Source organism: Schistocerca americana, chromosome X (assembly GCF_021461395.2).
Source record: "Schistocerca americana isolate TAMUIC-IGC-003095 chromosome X, iqSchAmer2.1, whole genome shotgun sequence".
Classification (NCBI taxonomy): Eukaryota; Metazoa; Arthropoda; class Insecta; order Orthoptera; family Acrididae; genus Schistocerca; species Schistocerca americana.
In genome coordinates, this window is record NC_060130.1 from 826070338 (window position 1) to 826092401 (window position 22064).

Below are 22064 nucleotides of genomic sequence, written 5' to 3' on the forward strand. Positions count from 1 at the left end.
AAAAAATTCAGAGGAATTTCTTTTAAGCAAGCCTTCTTATAAAGTCATCAATATTATCCTACACTGTGATTACTTTTGTCTGTCATTAACAAAATACACAGAATGTGCTGAGGAACAGATTAACTACACTACCCTAAAAATTGCTCAAATTTATAGTGATTAGGATATAATTTTATTGTTATTAGTTCAGTCTATGTGCAATTAGAACATGTAGTTTATATTTCAGCACTTGGCTTTAGTGTATTGCTCATAACAAGTCACTGTTAGCTCTACACATATTTTGCACATAAAATTGCTAATTATATGCACATTTTTTGCACACAGTTTTGTGGTACTTCTCAGAGGGGTTGTTAGTTGTCTTCAATTTGGAGATGCTGATTTAACATTACTTCTGTTTCTTCATTTAACTTCATCCAGCAACTTCTTCTGTCTTCTGGCCTCCTCTATGCTGTTCCCCATAATATTTTTCTCTGCTCAGCTCATTTAATATATGAAGAATGACTTACTGTATTTTAATTTTTTGGTTTGTTACTGTGTTCTAGATGAATGCAGCATTTACTGCAATACATAGGCCATTTCCTTCATGAAACAATTTTAATAGGTTTATATTATGGGGGGGGGGGGGGGGGTGCCATTTGACAACAAACCTCTACTGTTTATTTTTATAGAACTCACAGTTCCTGGTTTCCTCTTTTGCTATTCCTGTTTCAGTATGTGAAGTACTTGAAAATTACAAACTTGTTTTTCTTTCGTTGCTGTACGAGGGTTGGAACTTCAATAGTGACAAATATTTATTTACAACTCATAGAAAATAGATACGTGTTTCAAAGTTTTACTGACCTGCAAAGTAGTCACCAGCATTGTGTATAGCCCATTGCCAGCGATATGGAAGTCGTAGGATACTCTTAGCAGTGCCAGTTATGTTGACAGTTCGAGCAGAGCAGTCTATTACTTGACAAATTTGTAGCAGTTCTGAAGTGAATGCCGTGAAGCGTTTCCTTCAGTTTAGAAATCGAGTTGAACTCACAAGGGCTTAAGTCAGGGGAGTGCAGTAGGTGGTATAGCATTTAGTAGCCCCATCAGTGAAACTAATCAGTAACAGCTTGCTCTGTACGTGCTTGAGCATTGTCCTGCAAAAATGATGGTCAGGTCCTGCAGAAAGTGTCATCACTTCTGTCTCTAAGCTGGTCGTAGGTTGTGTTCCAAAACTGAACAGCATAGAGACAGAAGTGATGACACTTTCTGCAGGATATGACCGTCATTTTGCAGGACAATGCTCAAGCATGTACAGTGCAAGTTGTTACGGATTTGTTTGGCTGATGGGGCTGCTAAGTGCTATACCATCTACTGCACTCCCCTGACTTAAGCCCTCGTAAGTTCAACTTGATTTCTAAACTGAAGGAAACTCTTCACGGCATTAGCTTCAGAACTGCTACAAATTTGGTGGGCTATAGACCACGCCAATCAAACTGTCAACACAACTGGCACTGCTAAGAGTATCCTACAACTTCCACATTGCTGACAATGGGTTATATACAATGCTGGTGACTACTTTGAAGGTCAGTAAAACTTAGAAACATGTATCTATTTTGTACGAGCTGTAAGGAAATAGTTGCCACTATTAAAGTTCCAACCCTTGTACATTCATTGATGTACATTCAATAAATAAATAAATGTGCTGTCTCTCTTGGCAATTAGTCATAGATGGTGGTGAAGCATACTTCCCTAGTAATCTTCTTCCCATTATCAAGGATTCTGAATTGAAACTTCCTTATTGTTGCCACTAATCTGGCTCTTCTCTCTTAAATTTCTTAGCAAGCTAGAGAAATAAACATATTATCTGCCATCTCATTTAGTTTTTGGTTTAGAAATGGTTCCATGAGGCACATTAAAAGATAGTCTCCAAATATTTGTTTTCCTGGATATGTATTCTCCTTACTAACATAAACAAATGTGTCACACATGTATTTTGTCTGCACATGAGCAGCAATTCAGACTTTGAGACTATTCATCTAATTTGTTGGCCATGAACTGAGTGAACTGCATTGTGTTTTACTTTGAAGTAACTGTGAATTTTTGGTTATATTTCGTTGATGATAACAGCAAACAAACAAAATTTTCAATTAACTTCTTCCAAAATTCAGAAACATGAAAGCTCTTATCAGCTGGCAGGCATTCAGCTTGGGATGATTTTTTAAATTGGAGGAATTTGAGAAGTTACTGAAATCTCTCCCCCAGCATTGTGGCTTTCAAAAATGTTGACTTTCAAGTGCATAACTGCTGAGATAATTTTCATACTACAGAAAGTCATCACGACAACCTTTTTTTTCTCTTTTCAATTATTCCAGTAACATGGTCCAATCATTGTTTGAGAAATGAAAAAGTACTCATAATGAAGTTGTCGTTGTATCGGTAGGCACAAGTAGTGGTTCCTCATAGCTCTTTCAGAATTTTTTGATGACAATAACAAGTTAATGGCCATATATGCCAATGATACATTACAGATCTTCATGGCTAGTACATACATCCTTGCTAATTTTTGCTAGAGCTCCTTGGTCTAAAGCACATTTGTGTGTCTAAAATTTCATCTCCTAATGCTGGAGACACCATTAGTTGCTATAAAGATGCTGTTAGTTTTTTCCAGTTGCAACATTCAGGTCTGATGATTTATCCTCACTAAGAACAACATATGAGCTCTATTTGATGCAGTGGGAGAAAAAAGTCCTGATATGTTGTAAGCTGTTACAATGCTCACTATGCAGCACTGGTTGAACTGGCAGTTTGGTTGTGACAGTCAGTTGATAGCCATTGTCTCATGCCAGCCATCATGTTATACAGAGTAATTTTCTCTGCAGTGTACAAACTCTAGGGACTGACTGATCAGAGGATACAGAACAAAAAAGGTCTAATGAACTTATGTCTGGAAATGTATGGTTTCCATGCTAGAGACAATTTATTCAATCATACATCATTACAGAGACTGCGGTCCAATATGTAAGCTGCCATGCAGCCACAGTTACAGTATGTGGTGAAAATGGTTTCCATGTGCCTCAACGTATGTGTGTACATCCCACAGTATGTTCTGTCTCACATGTTCGCATCAGTCAGACTGCATCTGAACAGTGTCAAAGGCAGCATTAATACACTACTCCTGTGACTCCACATCTTCAATGGCTCTGCACACATGATACTTTTGAGATGGCACCATAACCAGAATCGCACAGGTTGAGAACCAGTGAACAAGCAGGCCATGCAACAGGACCCCCTCATCTGATCCATCGACCAGGGAAGACGTGACTGAGATGCATCTGGACATTAACGGCAAAGTGGGCTGGAGCACCATCATGAGACAGTCACGTAATCCTTCAAATCATCAATGGCACTTCTTCCAGCAGGGGAGGTAAAGTCACCCACTAGAAATACCAATAGTTCCAGCCTGTTAGGCAATGTGGAAGGAAGACTGGTCCCAAAACACAGTCACCAATTATCCTGAGCCACACATTCCAGCTGCACTGATGCTGATGATTTGCTGTCACCATACCATGGGAGTTCTACATACTACCCCACAGATGACCATTATGAAAGTTGAAAATACCACGCCACATAAAGGTGGCCTCAACTGTGAATAGGATGGATGACATGAATTCCAGAATCATGGTTGTCGTGTGAAGAAACCAGTGACAAAACTGCTCCCGATGTGGAAAGTCTGTCACTAGTAAGCCCTGCACACGTTGTAAGTGACACAGGTAGTAACAATAGTCATGGAGAATGTACATCACTGTCGCCTGGCTTACCCTGTACTGGCAGGCCAACTGCCTGGTACTGACACGGTGGTCACCTTCCACAGTTTTAATCACATTTTCCTTCAAGTCTGGTGTCTGAACATTTCGGGTACATCCTTCATGATTTCCTGCTTCCTGAAATGACCCTGTCTCAGTCAAACAGCAAAACAGTTCCAAACATTGAATGGTATGATTGTTGTTGGCAGGGATAGGTCTCCTGATACAACCTTGCTGACCACTGCACATTGCCATTTGCCTTTCTGTAAGTTAATACCATGTTGGAAAGCTCACGACTCGAATACAGAAGCATTGTGTACAATACGAGATACTGGCAGAAGTAAAGCTGTGAGTACCGGGCGTGAGTTGTGCTTCGGTAGCTCAGATGGTAGAGCACTTGCCCGCGAAAGGCAAAGGTCCCAAGTTCGAGTCTCGGTCAGGCACACAATTTTAATCTGCCAGGAAGTTTCATATTGTGTACAATGCTGTATCATATCCACTACAAGGTGAGTCAGCATGAGAAGCGAATCTGACACAACATTACCATTGACTATGGCAGCAGAGGGTGCTAGGGCATGACATGAGAAACAGTACCACCCTCTAGGAGGAAACCATGCATACTGTAACTGTGGCTACATGGTACAGCACATATTAGACCACAGTCTCTGTAACAAAGCATAATTGAAGAAATGGCCTCTGACATGGGAATCATGCATTTCCAGATAAGTTCATCAGACCTTTTTTGTTCCATACCCTCTCATCGATCAATCCCTAGAATTTGTACAAGGTGGAAAAAGAAACACCCTGTATATGCTGTGGATGTACATCAATTTCTGATCCTGTGTGCCTGAATAAGGAGCCATTTGGATTTGAAGTTGATAGGATGTAAACTAGAAAACAGTAAATACAGTTGAACAGATGAAGAAAAATAAATAAAAAGAACTGAATAAACAGTTTTTATTTTCCTTTGTGGAATTATTTTCAGCTGATATCCGCACCATCTTCCATCAGCAAGCAAGTTACATGATTATTTGTTACAATGTCAAGCATCTTCTAAATCCTGTGCTCTACTGTTACACCAATTGTCAGTACAATTGTCTAATGAAATCCCAGTTGCAGTACACACTGAACTATTCCATTCCCCATGGCAACAGGAACTCACTCTCTCTCTCTCTCTCTCTCTCTCTCTCTCTCTCTCTCTCTCTCTGTGTGTGTGTGTGTGTGTGTGTGTGTGTGTGTGTGTGTGTGTGTGTGTGTGTGTGTGTGTGCCCCTTTTCTACTTTGGGATTTGTACATGAATAGCTATTGCCCATAACAAACTCTACAGTACAAAATCATAAGCTGTTTCAGAGCTATGTAAGCAGACTAATCCTTCAACAGTTCAATTTGTTTACAACATAGTTATAGCAATTATATGTGAGCTTTGTACTTACATGGAGAGGTCCACCAGTGGTGGGATTGACCTTTTGAAACCAAATATATGGTGATGTAGGTTAAGATTCGAGGTATCACACACTGCAGCCATTCACCCTGTTGGGCCCTTGTTTGTGAGTAATTAACAAAAAAATTTTAGAATTTTGTGTGATGCTCAATACCCTTAAAAATGTGTATTGTATAATGTGGTTGTATGGTGTAATGGATAGTATATTAGCTTCACATTCAAGAGGTTGTGGGTTTTAATCTCATCAAAATGACTGCGATTATTATTTTTATTCAACTAATCGGTTTAAATATAATTTTTTATTCCTATTCCATTGTCACATTATTTTAATCACTGTATGAACTTTTTTCATTTGTTTCTCTTTTTCTTCACACTAACCTTTTTCCAATCAGAATTTTTGTGAATATGAATTTTATTATATTTATCTATTATGATATTCAATTATTTGAAAATTCTGATCTATCAGTTAAAAAACAAAAGACCAAATAACCTACTTATATTGACTGTGCAGTGGTGTGAAACATGTGTTTTCCGTTATCAGATGTGCATTTTTTTGCATGGTAATTTCATACAAAGATTTAAAACCTAATCTAAATAGCTACTGCACTATGGTCAAAAATAGCACAGATGAAGATTTAAATGAAAGAAGGATTTATAAGTTCAATGAATATTTGAAGAGAAATAGATACAATGAACGCAATAATGTGGACAAGAAAACTGGGTGATAAAACAAAAGAAATTAAATAAAACTTAATACATAAAATTAATTAAAAACACATAAATAAAGGTTTTAGATGGAAAATGAATGACAGGAAGAAAAATAAGAGCAAATGATGAAGTTGATTTATGATTAAAATGATGTAACAAAGGAACGGAAATAAAAAATTGCATTTAAATCAACTAAATGAATAACAATGATGAAGCAGTCATTTCCTTTATTTTTAAATCTTTATTGGAAGATAAAAATAATAATTCAGAAATAAAAAATTATCAAAAGATAAATTTTAAATAATAAAAAAAAAATTTACTGCATCTGACAAGCTCATGTATGTGAAGCTACTGTTGTTGTTGTGGTCTTCAGTCCTGAGACTCGTTTGATGCAGCTCTCCATGCTAATCTATCCTGTGCAAGCTCCTTCATCTCCCAGTACCTACTGCAACCTACATACCTCTGAATCTGCTTAGTGTATTCATCTCTTGATCTCCCTCTACGATTTTTATCCTCCACGCTGCCCTCCAATGCTAAATTTGTGATCCCTTGATGCCTCAGGACATGTCCTACCAACCGATCCCTTCTTCTAGTCAAGTTGTGCCACAAACTTCTCTTCTCCCCAATGCTATTCAATACCTCCTCATTAGCTACATGATCTACCCACCTAGTCTTCAACATTCTTCTGTAGCACCACATTTCGAAAGATTCTATTCTCTTCTTGTCCAAACTATTAAATCTATACTCGATGTTAACAAATTTCTCTTCTTCAGAATTGCTTTCCTTGCCATTGCCAGTCTACATTTTATATCCTCTCTACTTCGACCATCATCAGTTATTTTGCTCCCCAAATAGCAAAACTCCTTTACTACTTTAAGTGTCTCATTTCCTAATCTAATTCCCTTAGCATCACCCGACTTAATTCGACTACATTCCATTATCCTTGTTTTGCTTTTGTTGATGTTCATCTTATATCCTCCTTTCAAGACACTGTCCATTCCGTTCAACTGCTCTTCCAAGTCCTTTGCTGTCTCTGACAGAATTACAATGTCATCGGCGAACCTCAAAGTTTTTATTTCTTCTCCCTGGATTTTAATACCTACTCCAAATTTTTCTTTTGTTTCCTTTACTGCTTGCTCAATATACAGATTGAATAACATCGGGGAGAGGCTACAACCCTGTCTCACCCCCTTCCCAACCACTACTTCCCTTTCATACCCCTCAACTCTGATAATTCGGTAATTTTCACATTTGTCAACACCTGCTTTCTTTGGGATTGGAATTGTTATATTCTTCTTCAAGTCTGAGGGTATTTTGCCTGTCTCGTACATCTTGCTCACCAGATGGTAGAGTTTTGTCAGGACTGGCTCTCCCAAGGCCATCAGTAGTTCTAATGGAATGTTGTCTACTCCCGGGGCCTTGTTTCGACTCAGGTCTTTCAGTGCTCTGTCAAACTCTTCATGCAGTATCGTATCTCCCATTTCACCTTCATCTGCATCCTCTTCCATTTCCATAATATTGTCCTCAAGTACATCGCCCTTGTGTAGACCCTCTATATACTCCTTCCACCTTTCTGCTTTCCCCTCTTTGCTGAGAACTGGGTTTCCATCTGAGCTCTTGATATTCATACAAGTGGCTCTCTTTCCTCCAAAGGTCTCTCTAATTTTCCTGTAGGCTGTATCTATCTTACCCCTAGTGAGATAAGCCTCCACATCCTTACAATTGTCCTCTAGCCATACCTGCTTAGCAATTTTGCACTTCCTGTCGATCTCATTTTTGAGACGTTTGTATTCCTTTTTGCCTGCTTCATTTACTGCATTTTTATATTTTCTCCTTTCATCAATTAAATTCAATATTTCTTCTGTTACCCAAGGATTTCTACTAGCCCTCATCTTTTTACCTACTTGATCCTCTGCTGTCTTCACTACTTCATCCCTCAGAGCTACCCATTCGTCTTCTACTGTATTTCTTTCCCCCATTCCTGTCAATTGTTTCCTTATGCTCTCCCTGAAACTCTGTACAACATCTGATTTAGTGAGTTTATCCAGGTCCCATCTCCTTAAATTCCCACCTTTTTGCAATTTCTTCAGTTTTAATCTACAGTTCATAACCAATAGATTGTGGTCAGTGTCCACATCTGCCCCTGGAAATGTCCTACAATTTAAAACCTGGTTCCTAAATCTCTGTCTTACCATTACATAATCTATCTGATACCTTTTAGTATCTCCAGGATTCTTCCATGTATACAACCTTCTTTTATGATTCTTGAACCAAGTGTTAGCTATGATTAAGTTATGCTCTGTGCAAAATTCTAACAGACGGCTTCCTCTTTCATTTCTTAGCTCCAATCCATATTCACCTACTATGTTTCCTTCTCTCCCTTTTCCTACTGTCAAACTCCAGTCACCCATGACTATTCAATTTTTGTCTCCCTTCACTAATGAATAATTTCTTTTATCTCATCATACATTTCTTCAATTTCTTCTTCATCTGCAGAGCTAGTTGGCATATAAACTTGTACTACTGTAGTAGGTATGGGCTTCGTGTCTATCTTGGCCACTATAATACGTTCACTATGCTGTTTGTAGTAGCTTACCTGCACTCCTATTTTTTTACTCATTATTAAACCTACTCCTGCGTTACCCCTATTTGATTTTGTATTTATAACCCTGTATTCACCTGACCAGAAGTCTTGTTCCTCCTGCCACCGAACCTCACTAATTCCCACTATATCTAACTTTAACCTATTCATTTCCCTTTTTAAATTTTCTAACCTACCTGCCTGATTAAGGGATCTGACATTCCACGCTCCGATCCGTAGAATGCCAGTTTTTTTTTCTCCTGAATACGACGCCCTCTTGAGTAGTCCCCGCCCGGAGATCCGAATGGGGGACTATTTTACCTCCGGAATACTTTACCCAAGAGGACGCCATCATCATTTAACCATACAGTAAAGCTGCATGCCCTCGGAAAAATTACGGCTGTAGTTTCCCCTTGCTTTCAGCCGTTCACAGTACCACAACAACAAGGCCATTTTGGTTAATGTTACAGGGCCAGATCAGTCAATCATCCAGACTGTTGCCCCTGCAACTACTGAAAAGGCTGCTACCCCTCTTCAGGAACCACACGTTTGTCTGGCCTCTCAACAGATACCCTCCGTTGTGGTTGCACCTACGGTACGGCTATCTGTATCGTTGAGGCACGCAAGCCTCCCCACCAACGGCAAGGTCCATGGTTCATGGGGGGAGGGTGAAGCTACTATCCTATCCATTACACCACATAACCAGACTATTTTATGTAACTTTTTTAATGGTATTCAGTGTCCGCCACCAGTAGCTGAATGATCAGCATGATGGATTGTCAATCCTCTGGGCTCAGGTTCGATTCCCGGGAATTTTCTCCACCCAGGGACTGGGTGTTGTCCTGTCCTCATCATCATCCTATCATCCTCATTGATTGCAAGTTGCCGAAGTGATGTCAAATTAGAAGACTGGCACCCGGTGAACGGTCTGCCCGATGTGAGGTCCTAGCCATACGATTAAATAAATAAAAATGGTACTCAGTGCGACACAAGATTTCGAATTTTTTTCCATCAATTACTCACAAATGAGGGCCCACCAGGGTGAACAAATGGTTCAAATGGCTCTGAGCACTATGGGACTTAACATCTGTGGTCATCAGTCCCCTAGAACTTAGAACTACTTAAACCGAACTAACCTAAGGACATCACACACATCCATGCCCAAGGCAGAATTCGAACCTGCAACCGTAGCGGTCACACGGTTCCGAACTGAAGCGCCTAGAACCGCACGGCCACACTGGCAGGCCAGGGTGAACAGCTGCATTGTTTGGTACCTGGGATCTTAACCTACATAACCATATAGATGGTTTAAAAAAGTCAACCCTACTGCTGGGGACCTCTCCTGGTTTGTGTGTACTTGCTTCTTGCCTTTCATTGAATTCTCATGAACTTCGAATCCAAGTTATGATTATTGCATTTGCAATGAAGATAGTACAATTTACACAACCTGATGTTGACGACTCGTTAGTCGAAACCAAATGAGGCAATAAATCATCATGAAACTGTAGCTACCAATTAATTGTTATATACACCTACAGTTGAAGAATGTCCTTGTGTCCTGTAGTAAACCTTGAGAAAATGATAAAGACTTTGTTTTCATTGAAGGGTGACAAAATTTTCTAATTAATTCATTGATAACCATCCAATCTCTCAGGACCCTAGTACAGTGCAACTCAACTGGAAAATATTTTTTATTCTTTTTTTTCTATTAACTGAATTTGCCATTTTTCCTATCAGAACATGATAATACTATTAAATAGGAAAACACTTCCTAATTTTCTTTTTCACAAATATCTTACTGGCACTTTAAGTAATGTCACAATATTGGGAAAAACATGTATGAACTTTATTTATTAAAAACAGTTATACACTATTACGACAGAGTATGTTTAAACATGGAAGTTTATGTCAATATTTTTTATTTACCTGTAAATATGGCGATTATTAAATTAAAATCATAACTTACTCGCAAATGGCGAATTTGCAGTGTCCGAATTGTGTACGTTGCCATTACATCTTCTTTGACTAGCTTCACTTGTATTACACCATAGGTTTCTGTTCCCTCTTTTGGCCAGTACATGTCACATTTTCTCTGTAAGCCACAAAAAAATAACATTGTACAGCTAAAATCAGATTACTAGTGTTAAATATCTAACAACATAATCTCTGTCTATACACATTTACATGCAATAATAGTGCACAAAACATTCTGTTAACATAAAGCCACATACCACCACTGCATATCTGTAATATTTTGGGGAAACACTGCATGCAGCACAGTTCAACAACAATTTTCAGTCAATAAACCAAACATTAACAATCCAAATTACATTGACATCAATAAATAAAATATTTTAGGATAACCTGGATAACTATGTCAGTGATACAACGCACTGGAACAAGATTCAGGAAACTACCCTGTGGTTTTTATTTGCTTCAAATAACATGTTCAATCATTTTTTACATAGCTGAATCTACTACATAAATAATACTTTTCTTCTAAATCAGAACAACAGTAACAGAATCTGGAGAAATTGTTTTTGTGGAATAAATCTCCAGAATTTGAACTCTCACGTTTGATGATTGTACATATTTTTTGCAATTTACATGAACTCATTTGGTCATTAATGAAAAATATATGTTGTAGCACATTCTGGTAGATATCCATCCTGGTTAACATCAATGGCATGACAGAGACAAAGCAATGAGTTGCAACTAAACCCATTAATCAAGACTTCATTAGCAAGTCAAGCATGCATGCGCGCACACACACACAAACAGAAACAGAAACACACACACACACACACACACACACACACACACACACACACACACACAAATATGAGATAGCAGTAATAAGAAGGAAAAACAGTTTACTTAACTACAGAGGTTGTGTGCTATCAATGACACACAAGCCAAATGAAATATTAACAAACACTGAACAAATAAACATGTATTAAAGAACACACAAATACACATATCTGCACACATTCCCACAACTGAAATTCATTTTGTTGATTTCATTTGACAGAAATGAATTAACATCAACCATATGAAATTAAGAATGCCAATCAGAGACATCCATGACTTATCTAAAAAAAAATGAAAGTTAAAGATAAATGTTGTAGGAAAGTTCCTGCAGAATGGAAATACTTGAGGATTAAAGGATACCACTCACTGAAGAGCAGAAGCATTGAATAGTCGACAGGCACACACAAAGAGAAGAAAACTTGCCAGCTTTCCAAGTTATCCCTTGATGAGCTAGAATAAAACACACACACACACACACACACACACACACACACACACACACACACACCTATGCCCCTACTAACAGTGTTTTGCAGTAGGTGGACTGTTGGACCAGCCCACCTGCTGCAAAATAGCATTGGCACTGTTAGCCTACCAAGCACAACGTGTGTGCCTATCAACAACTCAGTGCTTCTGCTCTTCAGTGAGTGGTCTCCTTTAATCCTAAAGTATTTACAAAGTTCAAGATAAAATATTTTTAATGCTGTGAAAGAAAATGTATTTTACATCATTTTCAGTAATTTTTTAAATTCCTCACTGATGTATCTCTTGAGTTTGTGCTCAATGTTTACAAAGATATTCATATTAATGTTTTAAGTGGAGCACTCTAAAATACAAACACTTGAAAAAAGTCATATAGTGTGAAATAAAATTTAATGATTCATTTGGTTATTTTATGTTATCACTTGTACAAATGAAAGGTATTTCCTTTTCTTTTAACATTATATGCTTAACTGCTTGGTGGGTGTTACAGTCCCAGCCAAACTACAAATACTGAGTTTTTGAAGTGAGAGAGAGAGAGAGAGAGAGAGAGAGAGAGAGAGAGAGAGAGAGAGAGAGAGAGATGTAGACAGTGGTCATATGACTCTGTCATATGCCTATTCATTCTCCTTTCTTGTTCTCTCTGATAATCCCCTCCCCTCAAAAACTTGCAATTTTCAGTGATGCCTGTCAAGTTATATTAATATTAATCTAGAATTAATATTCCATGTTGCAACAGTGTGTGCACTGATCTGAAACTTCCTGGCAAATGAAAACTGTGTGGCACATCAGGATTCGAACAAAGAACCTTACTTTTCACAGGGAAATCTCTTACTAACTAAGCTAACCAGGCAGCACTCACAACCAGCCATCACAGCTTTACTTCAGCCATGGCAATATTTCTTTATGCTACAAAATTTACTTATCTTTCTTTCTGCTCCTTCTGCATCCATCACCCTAACTATGGCTCTTACACCTGCGATCATTCCTGCTGCAAGACTTGCCCTATGCATCCTCTTACCACCACCTATACCAGCCATGTAACTGGCAAATAAAATACTATCAAAGGGACAGTCAACTGTGAAACAACACATCATATACCAGCTGTTATGTAAACACCGTTTGGCCTTTTATATCACCATGACTACCACCATGGTGCACGTTTCACCACACATGCCATCCAGATTCTTCCTGTAGACACTAGTTTCTCATAACTCCACAGATGGGAACTGGTGCTACCATATGCCCTTGGTTCCCATCACCCACCTGGCCTTAATTTACATTAATTTCTATGGTCTCAGTACTTCTTCAATGTATCTATTCCTTTCTTCACCTAGTTTTAGTTTTCTATATCTTTCATTTTCTGACCTGTCAATTTTTTGCTGCTCCCCCCCCGCCCCCCACTACCAACATTATCACATACAATGCACTTACCTTTCATTCTTATTAACTCATGCATGATGTTTTAGTGGCAATCTCTGTCTATCATATTACCCTGTCTTTCACTTTAAAGCTCTCAGGTTTTCAAATCTTGTCTGGTGCAGTCCCCAAAGATCAGTCTTTCCTCCTCATCCCGTCTGGTAAGGATCCCCTAACCCAGGGTTGTGGATGACTTTTCTGAACCCTACCCCTTTTCTCAAATCTCACCAGGCTTTTCCTTCACCCCTCTTCCTTCCCCTTCAACCCTTCTGCCAGAAGGAGGAGTCACCAGCTCCAAAAGCTTGCATACATAATATCTTTTATATGTGTGTCCTCCTGCCGCCACTTGGTGAGTGGATTTTTTATGTATCCAATTGCATTAGATTTCTTTATGTTTTAGCATATCTAAAGAACACTTGGCATTAATCTGCCTTAATTGATGTGTAAAGTGATATGCACGGCTCAGTAACGAGTTGCAGAAGACAGAACTTATTAAAAGTCAATTTTCTGTTCAAAAGTGAGTTTTAATATGATTAAAATTCCCATAGAAGCACAATTATTCTCTAGTTTGAGCATAATGAGCCATTTGTCCAGCCTGAGACAAAAAATTACATTACACTAAACACTTTTTCCAAGGTTCAACAGTGCACTCGCTTTTAGGGAGAAATTACATTCTGATGATCTCAATTTGGATTTTATGTAATTTTTTTTACTTATCTTTGGGTAACTCTGGGATTATTAATTTAAGGCAAACACCAGGATAATAAGTTTGCGCGGAGAACAGGTATACACCACCAATATCACCACCACCACTCTCCCTTCCCAGGGGAAAAGTCTGTTCCTACTGATGGATGAGTTGCACTACAATTAGAAGTTTAAATATAATGTATTTCTAATTAACAATTTAAAAATAAAAGGTTTCAAAATAACACTGAGAAAATACCAATTCCCCCAACAGAGCGTTGGACAAATATAGTGCCATCAGATCAATCAATGCACTCTGATGATGCATTAGTAGTGAACTCTTCAATGGGATATAAAATATTTGATAATGTTTTGCTGCATTGAAAATTCTCTATTGTAAACTCAGAAATAGACATGAAATTCTGGACAAGAGTGTTCACTAAACAAATACTGAACATGTTACTGGCATTAATAATAGAAAGATATATTGTACAAGCTCACTGCCTCTTATTAGCAAGAATTATCAGTGGCTCATATAAGACGAACAGTAAGATGTAAGTCAGAAAAAAAATCATCAGAATTATAATGTGTTGCTCTTATTTGCAACATATCTATAAAAAATCCAACCAAATAATTCCATCAAGTCTGGTGAGTTGCTACAAAAACATCTACACAAAAAATTTGTGATAAACATACTACACCTGTTATTATTAATGCAGTAGCAAGTATCTAACACAAAATGCAGACAGGAAAAGCTGAAAACAAGTTTTGGTGTTTTAACAATTGGTTCATGAGTAATCATGCACATCTTACCTTTATTTGAGTTTACTGACCTACAAAAAAAGTACCTGCATACATGGTATTAAGCTGAAAACATTTAGAGTTTTGGTGTTTTGACAGCTGGTTCCTGAGTAATCATGCATATCTTACCTTTATTTGGGTTTACTGACCTACAACAAAGTACTTGCATACATGATATTAGTATTTTTATGGCAAAATCAAAGGGTACTATACAAGACATCCATGATGTTATTATTCTCTGGACTCTCTGCAGATTTTTAGGTCAGTATAGAGCTTGCAAACTGATTACATTTAATAGATCTTTAACACCAAAACATATCACACATTAAGTGACTTTTGTGACAAAGTAAGAAAACAGGCACCACAGACCATAGTACTGGCACCACTTCAGCCTTTTGTATGTCAACTTGGATTTCTTTCCAGTGCCACTCAAGTAAATTAGCTGTAAATGCATGAGCTAAAAACTCTAAATACCAACAATGAATTTCACTGGGAGCTGGGCAAGTGAACAAAAATGTCAATTGTGGGTAAAGGCAGATCAGTAAACATACAGTAAGTGATTCAGACTCTTAAGTTAAGCAAAAGAAATGAATGTGAAATACTGATAGTGTGTTAAACTAAGTACTGAAATCAGTGGAATAAAAAAAAAAGGGGAAAATTAACATCATACAACAAATACGAGCATATAAAAGACCAGAAACAAGTTATTACACTTCTTAAGTACAGTCTCTAGTTAAAATGAACTATGTATGTCATATCCTGATATGGAAAATATGTATTTTGAAGATATGATTTAGCTATTTATGAAAAACTGACATTTTTATTGCTCAAGTCATATTCCCTCATTACAGATATCCCCCGTACAAATTCACATCAGCTATTGGGAACTAAATTTGCCTTGGTTATTCTTCATTATCTACTTAAGTATGATAAAAATACACGTGGTTAGGGCTTTACTTAACCCACCCATGGAGTCCTTATTTGCAGAAATCTGCAAGTTGACACAGAGGTCATGATTTGACTTTTGGAACTAGTGTATTATCATTTGAGATGTGCTTGGTCCATATAAGTAACTTCAGTTGAAAAAAGGACTTCTCAAGTCAAGTCCTGATACAAGATTATCTCTCCTTGATATTCTCCCTATATTGTCTACTGCTCTCTCCAGTCACCCTTCCAGCCTTCACAACATCCTTATGATACTGCATGATATTTCAAGACATCAGCTGGACCCTAACCATTTGTACTGCAAAACATGTCCCATGCACCCGTCAACTTCCTTCTACTCTAGGTCCACCACTGGAACATCATACACCATTAAAGGCGTGTACACCAAACTGATAGAACACTTGAGTGCACACAGAAGAACCATCAGTCCCAAAATGTCAAATACCTAGTTGCTTAGCATGTTCTGTCCTTTTCATCATCTCTGAACTGGAGCTTATGACATGCTTACTAATTTACTGTTTTTGACCTCCTACTAATTGTGGCCCCTTTATTCCACATTTGGCTTCCTCTCTGCTCACAACGTGTGGAATAACTCTTATCCTGTTATTAAAGAACACCAACAGATTTTTTGGGTCATTATCCTATTGTAATGTGAACCCTTTCCCTATTAAGCACAATCCACATGGTATTGTATGATACTGAGGTATATGGTGGTAATACTTCAGATCAATACACCCTTATATCTTCACAATGACACCAACTTTATCTCCTACAAAACACACTCAAACAAAAACAGAACCCCCAACTGTGTTGATTTTTCTAAAATTTTAATTTTTTATTTAAGAATGGAGGGACATAGTTTCCAAGTTTTTTCAAAAGTTGATGAATACAAAGATGTAAGTTGAAAGTTCTATTGATAAACACATTAAAAGTGATTTTTTCCATTTCTTTTTTATCTTTAACTTTTAATTACAAAGAAATGTGTTCATTTTAGATAGAAATACCATACTGTACTACAAAACAACACTTAAGTATTATACTTTTTCATAAATGTTTGATAATCACAAATACAAAATAGCAACACTGGCTAAAAAGATACTGAACTGAAAATCTATTAATCACTTTCAACACTGTTCTTATAAAACTCTTCTGTTACTTCTGGTATGTTAAAATGCCTCATAAGTTTTAAGACACACTTTTTCTTTTCATAGGTGAACCATGTCGTTCTCCAAGGTGACTGCTTCCTCACTTTCTTCCTGCAGTTCCTGGATTTCCATACCTCAACCTCTACAGGACTTCCATTATAAGTGTCTGATACTGACAACAATACCTCCTACTTAGACACTTCATAAGCCATCACTCGCTGAGCAGTTATTTTGAAAGGGCTTTTAGTGAACTGGACTTGAGATCCTATGATCCCCAACCCATATTTAGTATCTTGATGCTGCCATGTTGTCCCAGCACATTAAAGTGTACAATGTGTGGAAGAACATCTTTCTTTTTCCAGTAGCCTTTACCCAATCTACTAAAGACTCTGTCAGGATTATAGCTGTAACAACAAACAGGGAAATAAGATACCAGGTTATTACATTTTCTGCTTTCCTGCATGACGGTGCCCATCACTACTGTATTTCTGCATGATGGTGTCCATCACTACTGTATTTTTATTTTGACTAGTACAGGAGCCAGAAAGTAAATTAATTTCATTCAGACTGTTTTCTGGCTAGGATGCCTTCAGGTTTCTGAGAAAACCCAATAGAGCAGTGGCTACTTGGATGCATACTTTCGGTCCTTCTGTTTCAAGCCTAGTATAGAAATGAATCAGTTCCTTTGTCTGTGCTCAGGAATGAATCATAATGCACAAATTCTGTTGCCACATCTGTCTGGAACAGAATTCACCAATTGAGAACTTTGGTATTGGCTGATTCCACTGTATTGCATAGAATGTTTTTGCAACAAGGCTGTGCAACCTGTGTTTTGTTGACAAACCTGGCTCAAAATGACAATAATCATCTATTTATTTCTATCATTTGTTCTGGTGGCAAGCATTTTCTTATGGCTTGTGTTCCTTTTTCTGCTTTCCTCTCATATTATAATTGACAATGAGATTCTACACTGTGGGTCTCCCTTCGGGTCTCTCAGAAGCAACATACAGTTTGAATTTATTGAATTTTGCTTTAACTGGCTAAGAGCAAATCTCAACTTCTCACAAAATCATTTCATGGCAAAAAGCTTGATTTGTAACTACAAAAATCTAAATTTGTGTGTGTGTGTCTACATACACTATTTCATGTGAATTATCAACCAATGGTCTCACAACATGGTGTTACTAGGAAGATCCAGTCTTTGTTTTCATAATTTTTTGTATCTTATCTTCAAGGTTCTTACATGAAATGTATGTGGATCACAGTAGAATTGTTCTGCAGTCAGCTTCAAAAGCCTGTTCTCTAAATTTTCTCAATAGTTTTCCTCAAAAAGAACATCACCTTCGCTCCAGGGATTCCCATTTGAGTTCCTGAAGCATCTTGTGAATTGTTCAAACCTACTGTTATGAAATCTAGCAGCCCACTTCTGAATTGCTTCAGTGTCTTCATTTAATCCAACCCAGTATGGATCCCAGACACTCGAGCAGTACTCAAGAGTGTGTCACACAGCATTCTATGTGCAGTCTCCTACACAGATTAACCACATTTTCCCAAAAGTCTTCCAATAAACCTATGTCAACCATTTGCCTTCTTTACCATGACGCTCATGCTCATTCCATTTCATATTGCTTTGCAATGTTACCAAATTAATTGTAATCACCAATGATTTTTGCCACACGAAACAATATCACCACTGTTAAGAGTTGGTAATTGTACTGCAAAAACTACACCAATTCCAGGATTAGATGTATTTTTCTCCATTTCAGACCACTCAGTCACAAATCCTCTTTATATTGTGTCTAAAATTACTCATTCTTACATATTTTTTCCAAAGTAAAACATCAACTTCTCTAGCCATATCGAATGTTGAAATAACTTGCAGGAATGCATCAGGGTGATATTGTCTGGTGAAAGTTAGGCAAACTCTGCAGTAGAAGAGTGAGATTTCAATGTGCACTTTTATTTTTGTTGCAGCATCAAGACCATAATGTCATTTCAGTGTTTGCCAAAGTAATTATCTTGCTGCTAATTACAACAAGCTCTCATTTGTGAGAGCCTTGATTATACTTGGTGACAGCTGGATTTTGTTTTTAGAGTGCAGCTGTTAAGGTCATTATATGGTAGCATTCTTGTGAGTTTTTTGATTATTGCTTCAATGTTCAGCACATATATGGGTTCTTTTCTTTAACCAAGCATATTAAATACTACCAGAGTCACTCCATAATTCTTTTCAACAAATCTGATCTAAAAGTCTACTGTGTTTTGAAATATGCCTAGTATTGAATTTCTCAAAGCCTTTCACATTTTCAAACAGTTCTTTGTATATATATTAAATGGAATTCTCAAATTCAAAAATTCTCGATGCCTAGTTTCTTTTACTATGGCACAATGAAATGCAATCCCATACCAAAGTATTCTGTGCAAAATGGCTCATATCATTTACCACTATTTGATTTCAAAGAGTTTGCAGGAGCACAGAAAGAAAAGGAAAAAATAATGAAGGGATTATATATAAATTATCTTTGGCATATTTGGGTCTACATCTGAAACAAATTACTTGTATGAGTACATTTTTCCAACAAAAAGTTAAAGTCAGTCCCATATTCAGGAAATGAGGCAGATGTGGGAATCATGCACTGCTGCTCTGGCAAATATCCTAGTGGAGATGGTTTACCATTACCTTCCTCTGAACTGTAACTGAGTGCCAAGTGTGTATCTGTGCTGTGTAGATGACTGTGATAAGAGCTTTTACAGAGAAAGGGTGATAACTGCTGCTGTCACATAGCCTACACCTTCTGAGAAGCAATAAAAGGTCCACCAAGCTAAACATCCACATTCAACAGAGGGATCACTATCAACAATGTTACATTCTTTCACTCATTGAGACACTGTAGACAGCTTTGGAATTTAATACAGGACTGCAAAGTTGGTGATTATGAACTTTGTCACAACCTTCTCTCCGTTTGCTGGCTAAATGCTGGTAGTGAAAATTTCTTCCACTACCAGGATTCAAATGAATAACCTCTGAGTCAAGCACTGCCACACAGGTGTGACTAAGGAGATGGGTCTCCCAGAATTAGCTGTATTTATTAATAACAGCTCTAGTGATTGCCTACTTTTGATGCCATAACAAGTATCAAGCACACATAATCAATTAGATTATCAAATGGAAAGTCCTGGGTGGAATATAAAAAAAAACTGAATCCCAGGTAAATGTAGCTATGTACAGGTATAGAAGCTATAAAAAAACTGAATCCCAGGAAAATGTAGCTATGTACAGGTATAGAAGCTAGTTCTGAAGGAGGACATCATCCAAAAGCTTAGCAATGTTTTCACTCTTGTTTATGTGCCTATCAACTGCTAAGCACCCCAACTACAAGCTGTGTTCTTACATTTACTCCTTCAATTATTTAAACGCCATCAAATGGTCATTTGATGGTTTCACATGACTGACAATGCATGTCAGTCACTGAATATGCTGATTTGTGTTATTTGTAATATTGCCCTCGAACCAACATGCTTTTATTTTATGGTGCGTGATACAGGATCTAATTGACTGCATATACCTGATAATGACCAAGGCATTGGCACTAGAGATTTACTTGAGTGATTATTAATAAGTATAGACAATGGGAGAATAACATTCTTATACAAGGATATTACATCATCTATCTATCTACATATCTATCCATCCATCTATCTATCCATTTTACTTCCCGTGATTGAGAAATACCTCCCTATGGACTTCTTGAATTTGTTGTGATTTTCTGCAATACGCATTTGTGATGCTCCTGCATGTTTCCTAATGTCATCTATCTGCAGTCTATTAGGTTACAGCCTCTACCTTTACTTATCACTTTGAATTTACCAGAGGACTTCCTTGGGCCATCTACTGTCTATTCATCTGGCTGCATGTTCAGCCAACCTCAACTTCATTTGCATTACAGTTACAATTATGTCTTCTGCTCTAGTCTGTCAGCTGGTCTATTTGTTTGTTTCCTTGACTCATCCACTGATTTCCAAGATGCTTCATTCAGTTCTTTGCTTGCTGAGTAGTCCTTAGTTTTTGCATAGAGTAAAGGAGATAAGGGACATTTTGAAAATTTCTATGAAAGTGGAAAACCAAGAGAAGCTGGAAATATATTAGCAGGTCTATGCAATATGCCCCATATTTTAACAAAAATATGCGTTTTGATGAGAGAACAAATATCTCTCACTGAAGTCAGTATGTGTTGCTGTGAAACTTCCCAACTAATTAAAACTATTTGCAAACCATGAATCTTTTGACGTCCTGCTTTCGATCATCGTTTCACCAAGTTACATATTCTTTACTGAAAGGCAAATTTTCAATGAAATCATCTGGTTGCATATTCAAATACTTTATAAGTAGTAAATTTATAGATATGCCATGAGAAGATACCCAGTCCCAATGGAACCATTTATGTAAAATAACCAATAATACACTAGTTGTTCAAAGGATTCATTGAAGTTCAGTGTTAGTCTCTTGCACTTAAAGATTTATTTTGATCAGAGAATATTCCCAGTTTTGAAAAGGGAAAAGCAGAATTGCCCAAGAGTTGTATTTGTCTCATTTAGATTAATAATATTCAGCGCATAGATATCATATTTGACATTTTTATTCTGAAATTTCATTTTTATTATTCTTTCCTCAAAGATAATTCCCAAAGGTTAATTAAAAGCAACAGTTATGCACAGACATCCTGATAAATGTAGTAAGTAGAAATGATAAGAATGGAACACATCAAAATTATACTCCCTCATTTTATTTGGGATATTGTTGTTAATTGTTGTAAAGACTGAACAATTTCTAGTTTATTGGTACTGCACTGGTGTTAAAGAGTTGAGAGAGACTTCTAAATTGCTAATAACTGAAGTGTGCTGTGGCATAATGCATAAAATCTCAGTACATGAACCGCTACGTCATCACACTAACAATTAAGAAATCAAAGTTAAATTTCAGTTTTTTGATGTTGTTCACCTGAATATCTTTTACAGAGAGATATTGCCTCATAATATATCTTACCCTGTTTCACTGGGAATTCTTTGAATACTACAGTTGTTGAACTAACCAACATCTGTCAGCTTCATTTGTCAATTTTATGACAATTTTTCACATATGCTGAAGATCCCTTTGGTTTTGCTCAGTACTATGTCTCATTTCTGTAAATCTTTGTCTCCACAGACAGCAGTGTAAAATACTTTTGTATATCCATGTGCAGTGCACAAGAAATATTAAACAATGACATATT

At 37.2% G+C, this 22064-nt stretch overlaps 1 protein-coding gene across 3 annotated transcripts in view; it reads right to left on the minus strand.

Moving 5' to 3' along the window:
• LOC124555084 (tyrosine-protein phosphatase 99A) overlaps positions 1-22064 on the minus strand; it is a 490245-nt gene that overhangs the window by 53517 nt on the left and 414664 nt on the right. For all 3 annotated transcript variants that reach the window (XM_047128877.1, XM_047128878.1, XM_047128879.1), the window contains one exon: positions 10476-10601. In XM_047128877.1, coding sequence (XP_046984833.1) covers positions 10476-10601 — 126 coding nt within the window. The remainder of the gene's footprint in view (positions 1-10475; positions 10602-22064) is intronic.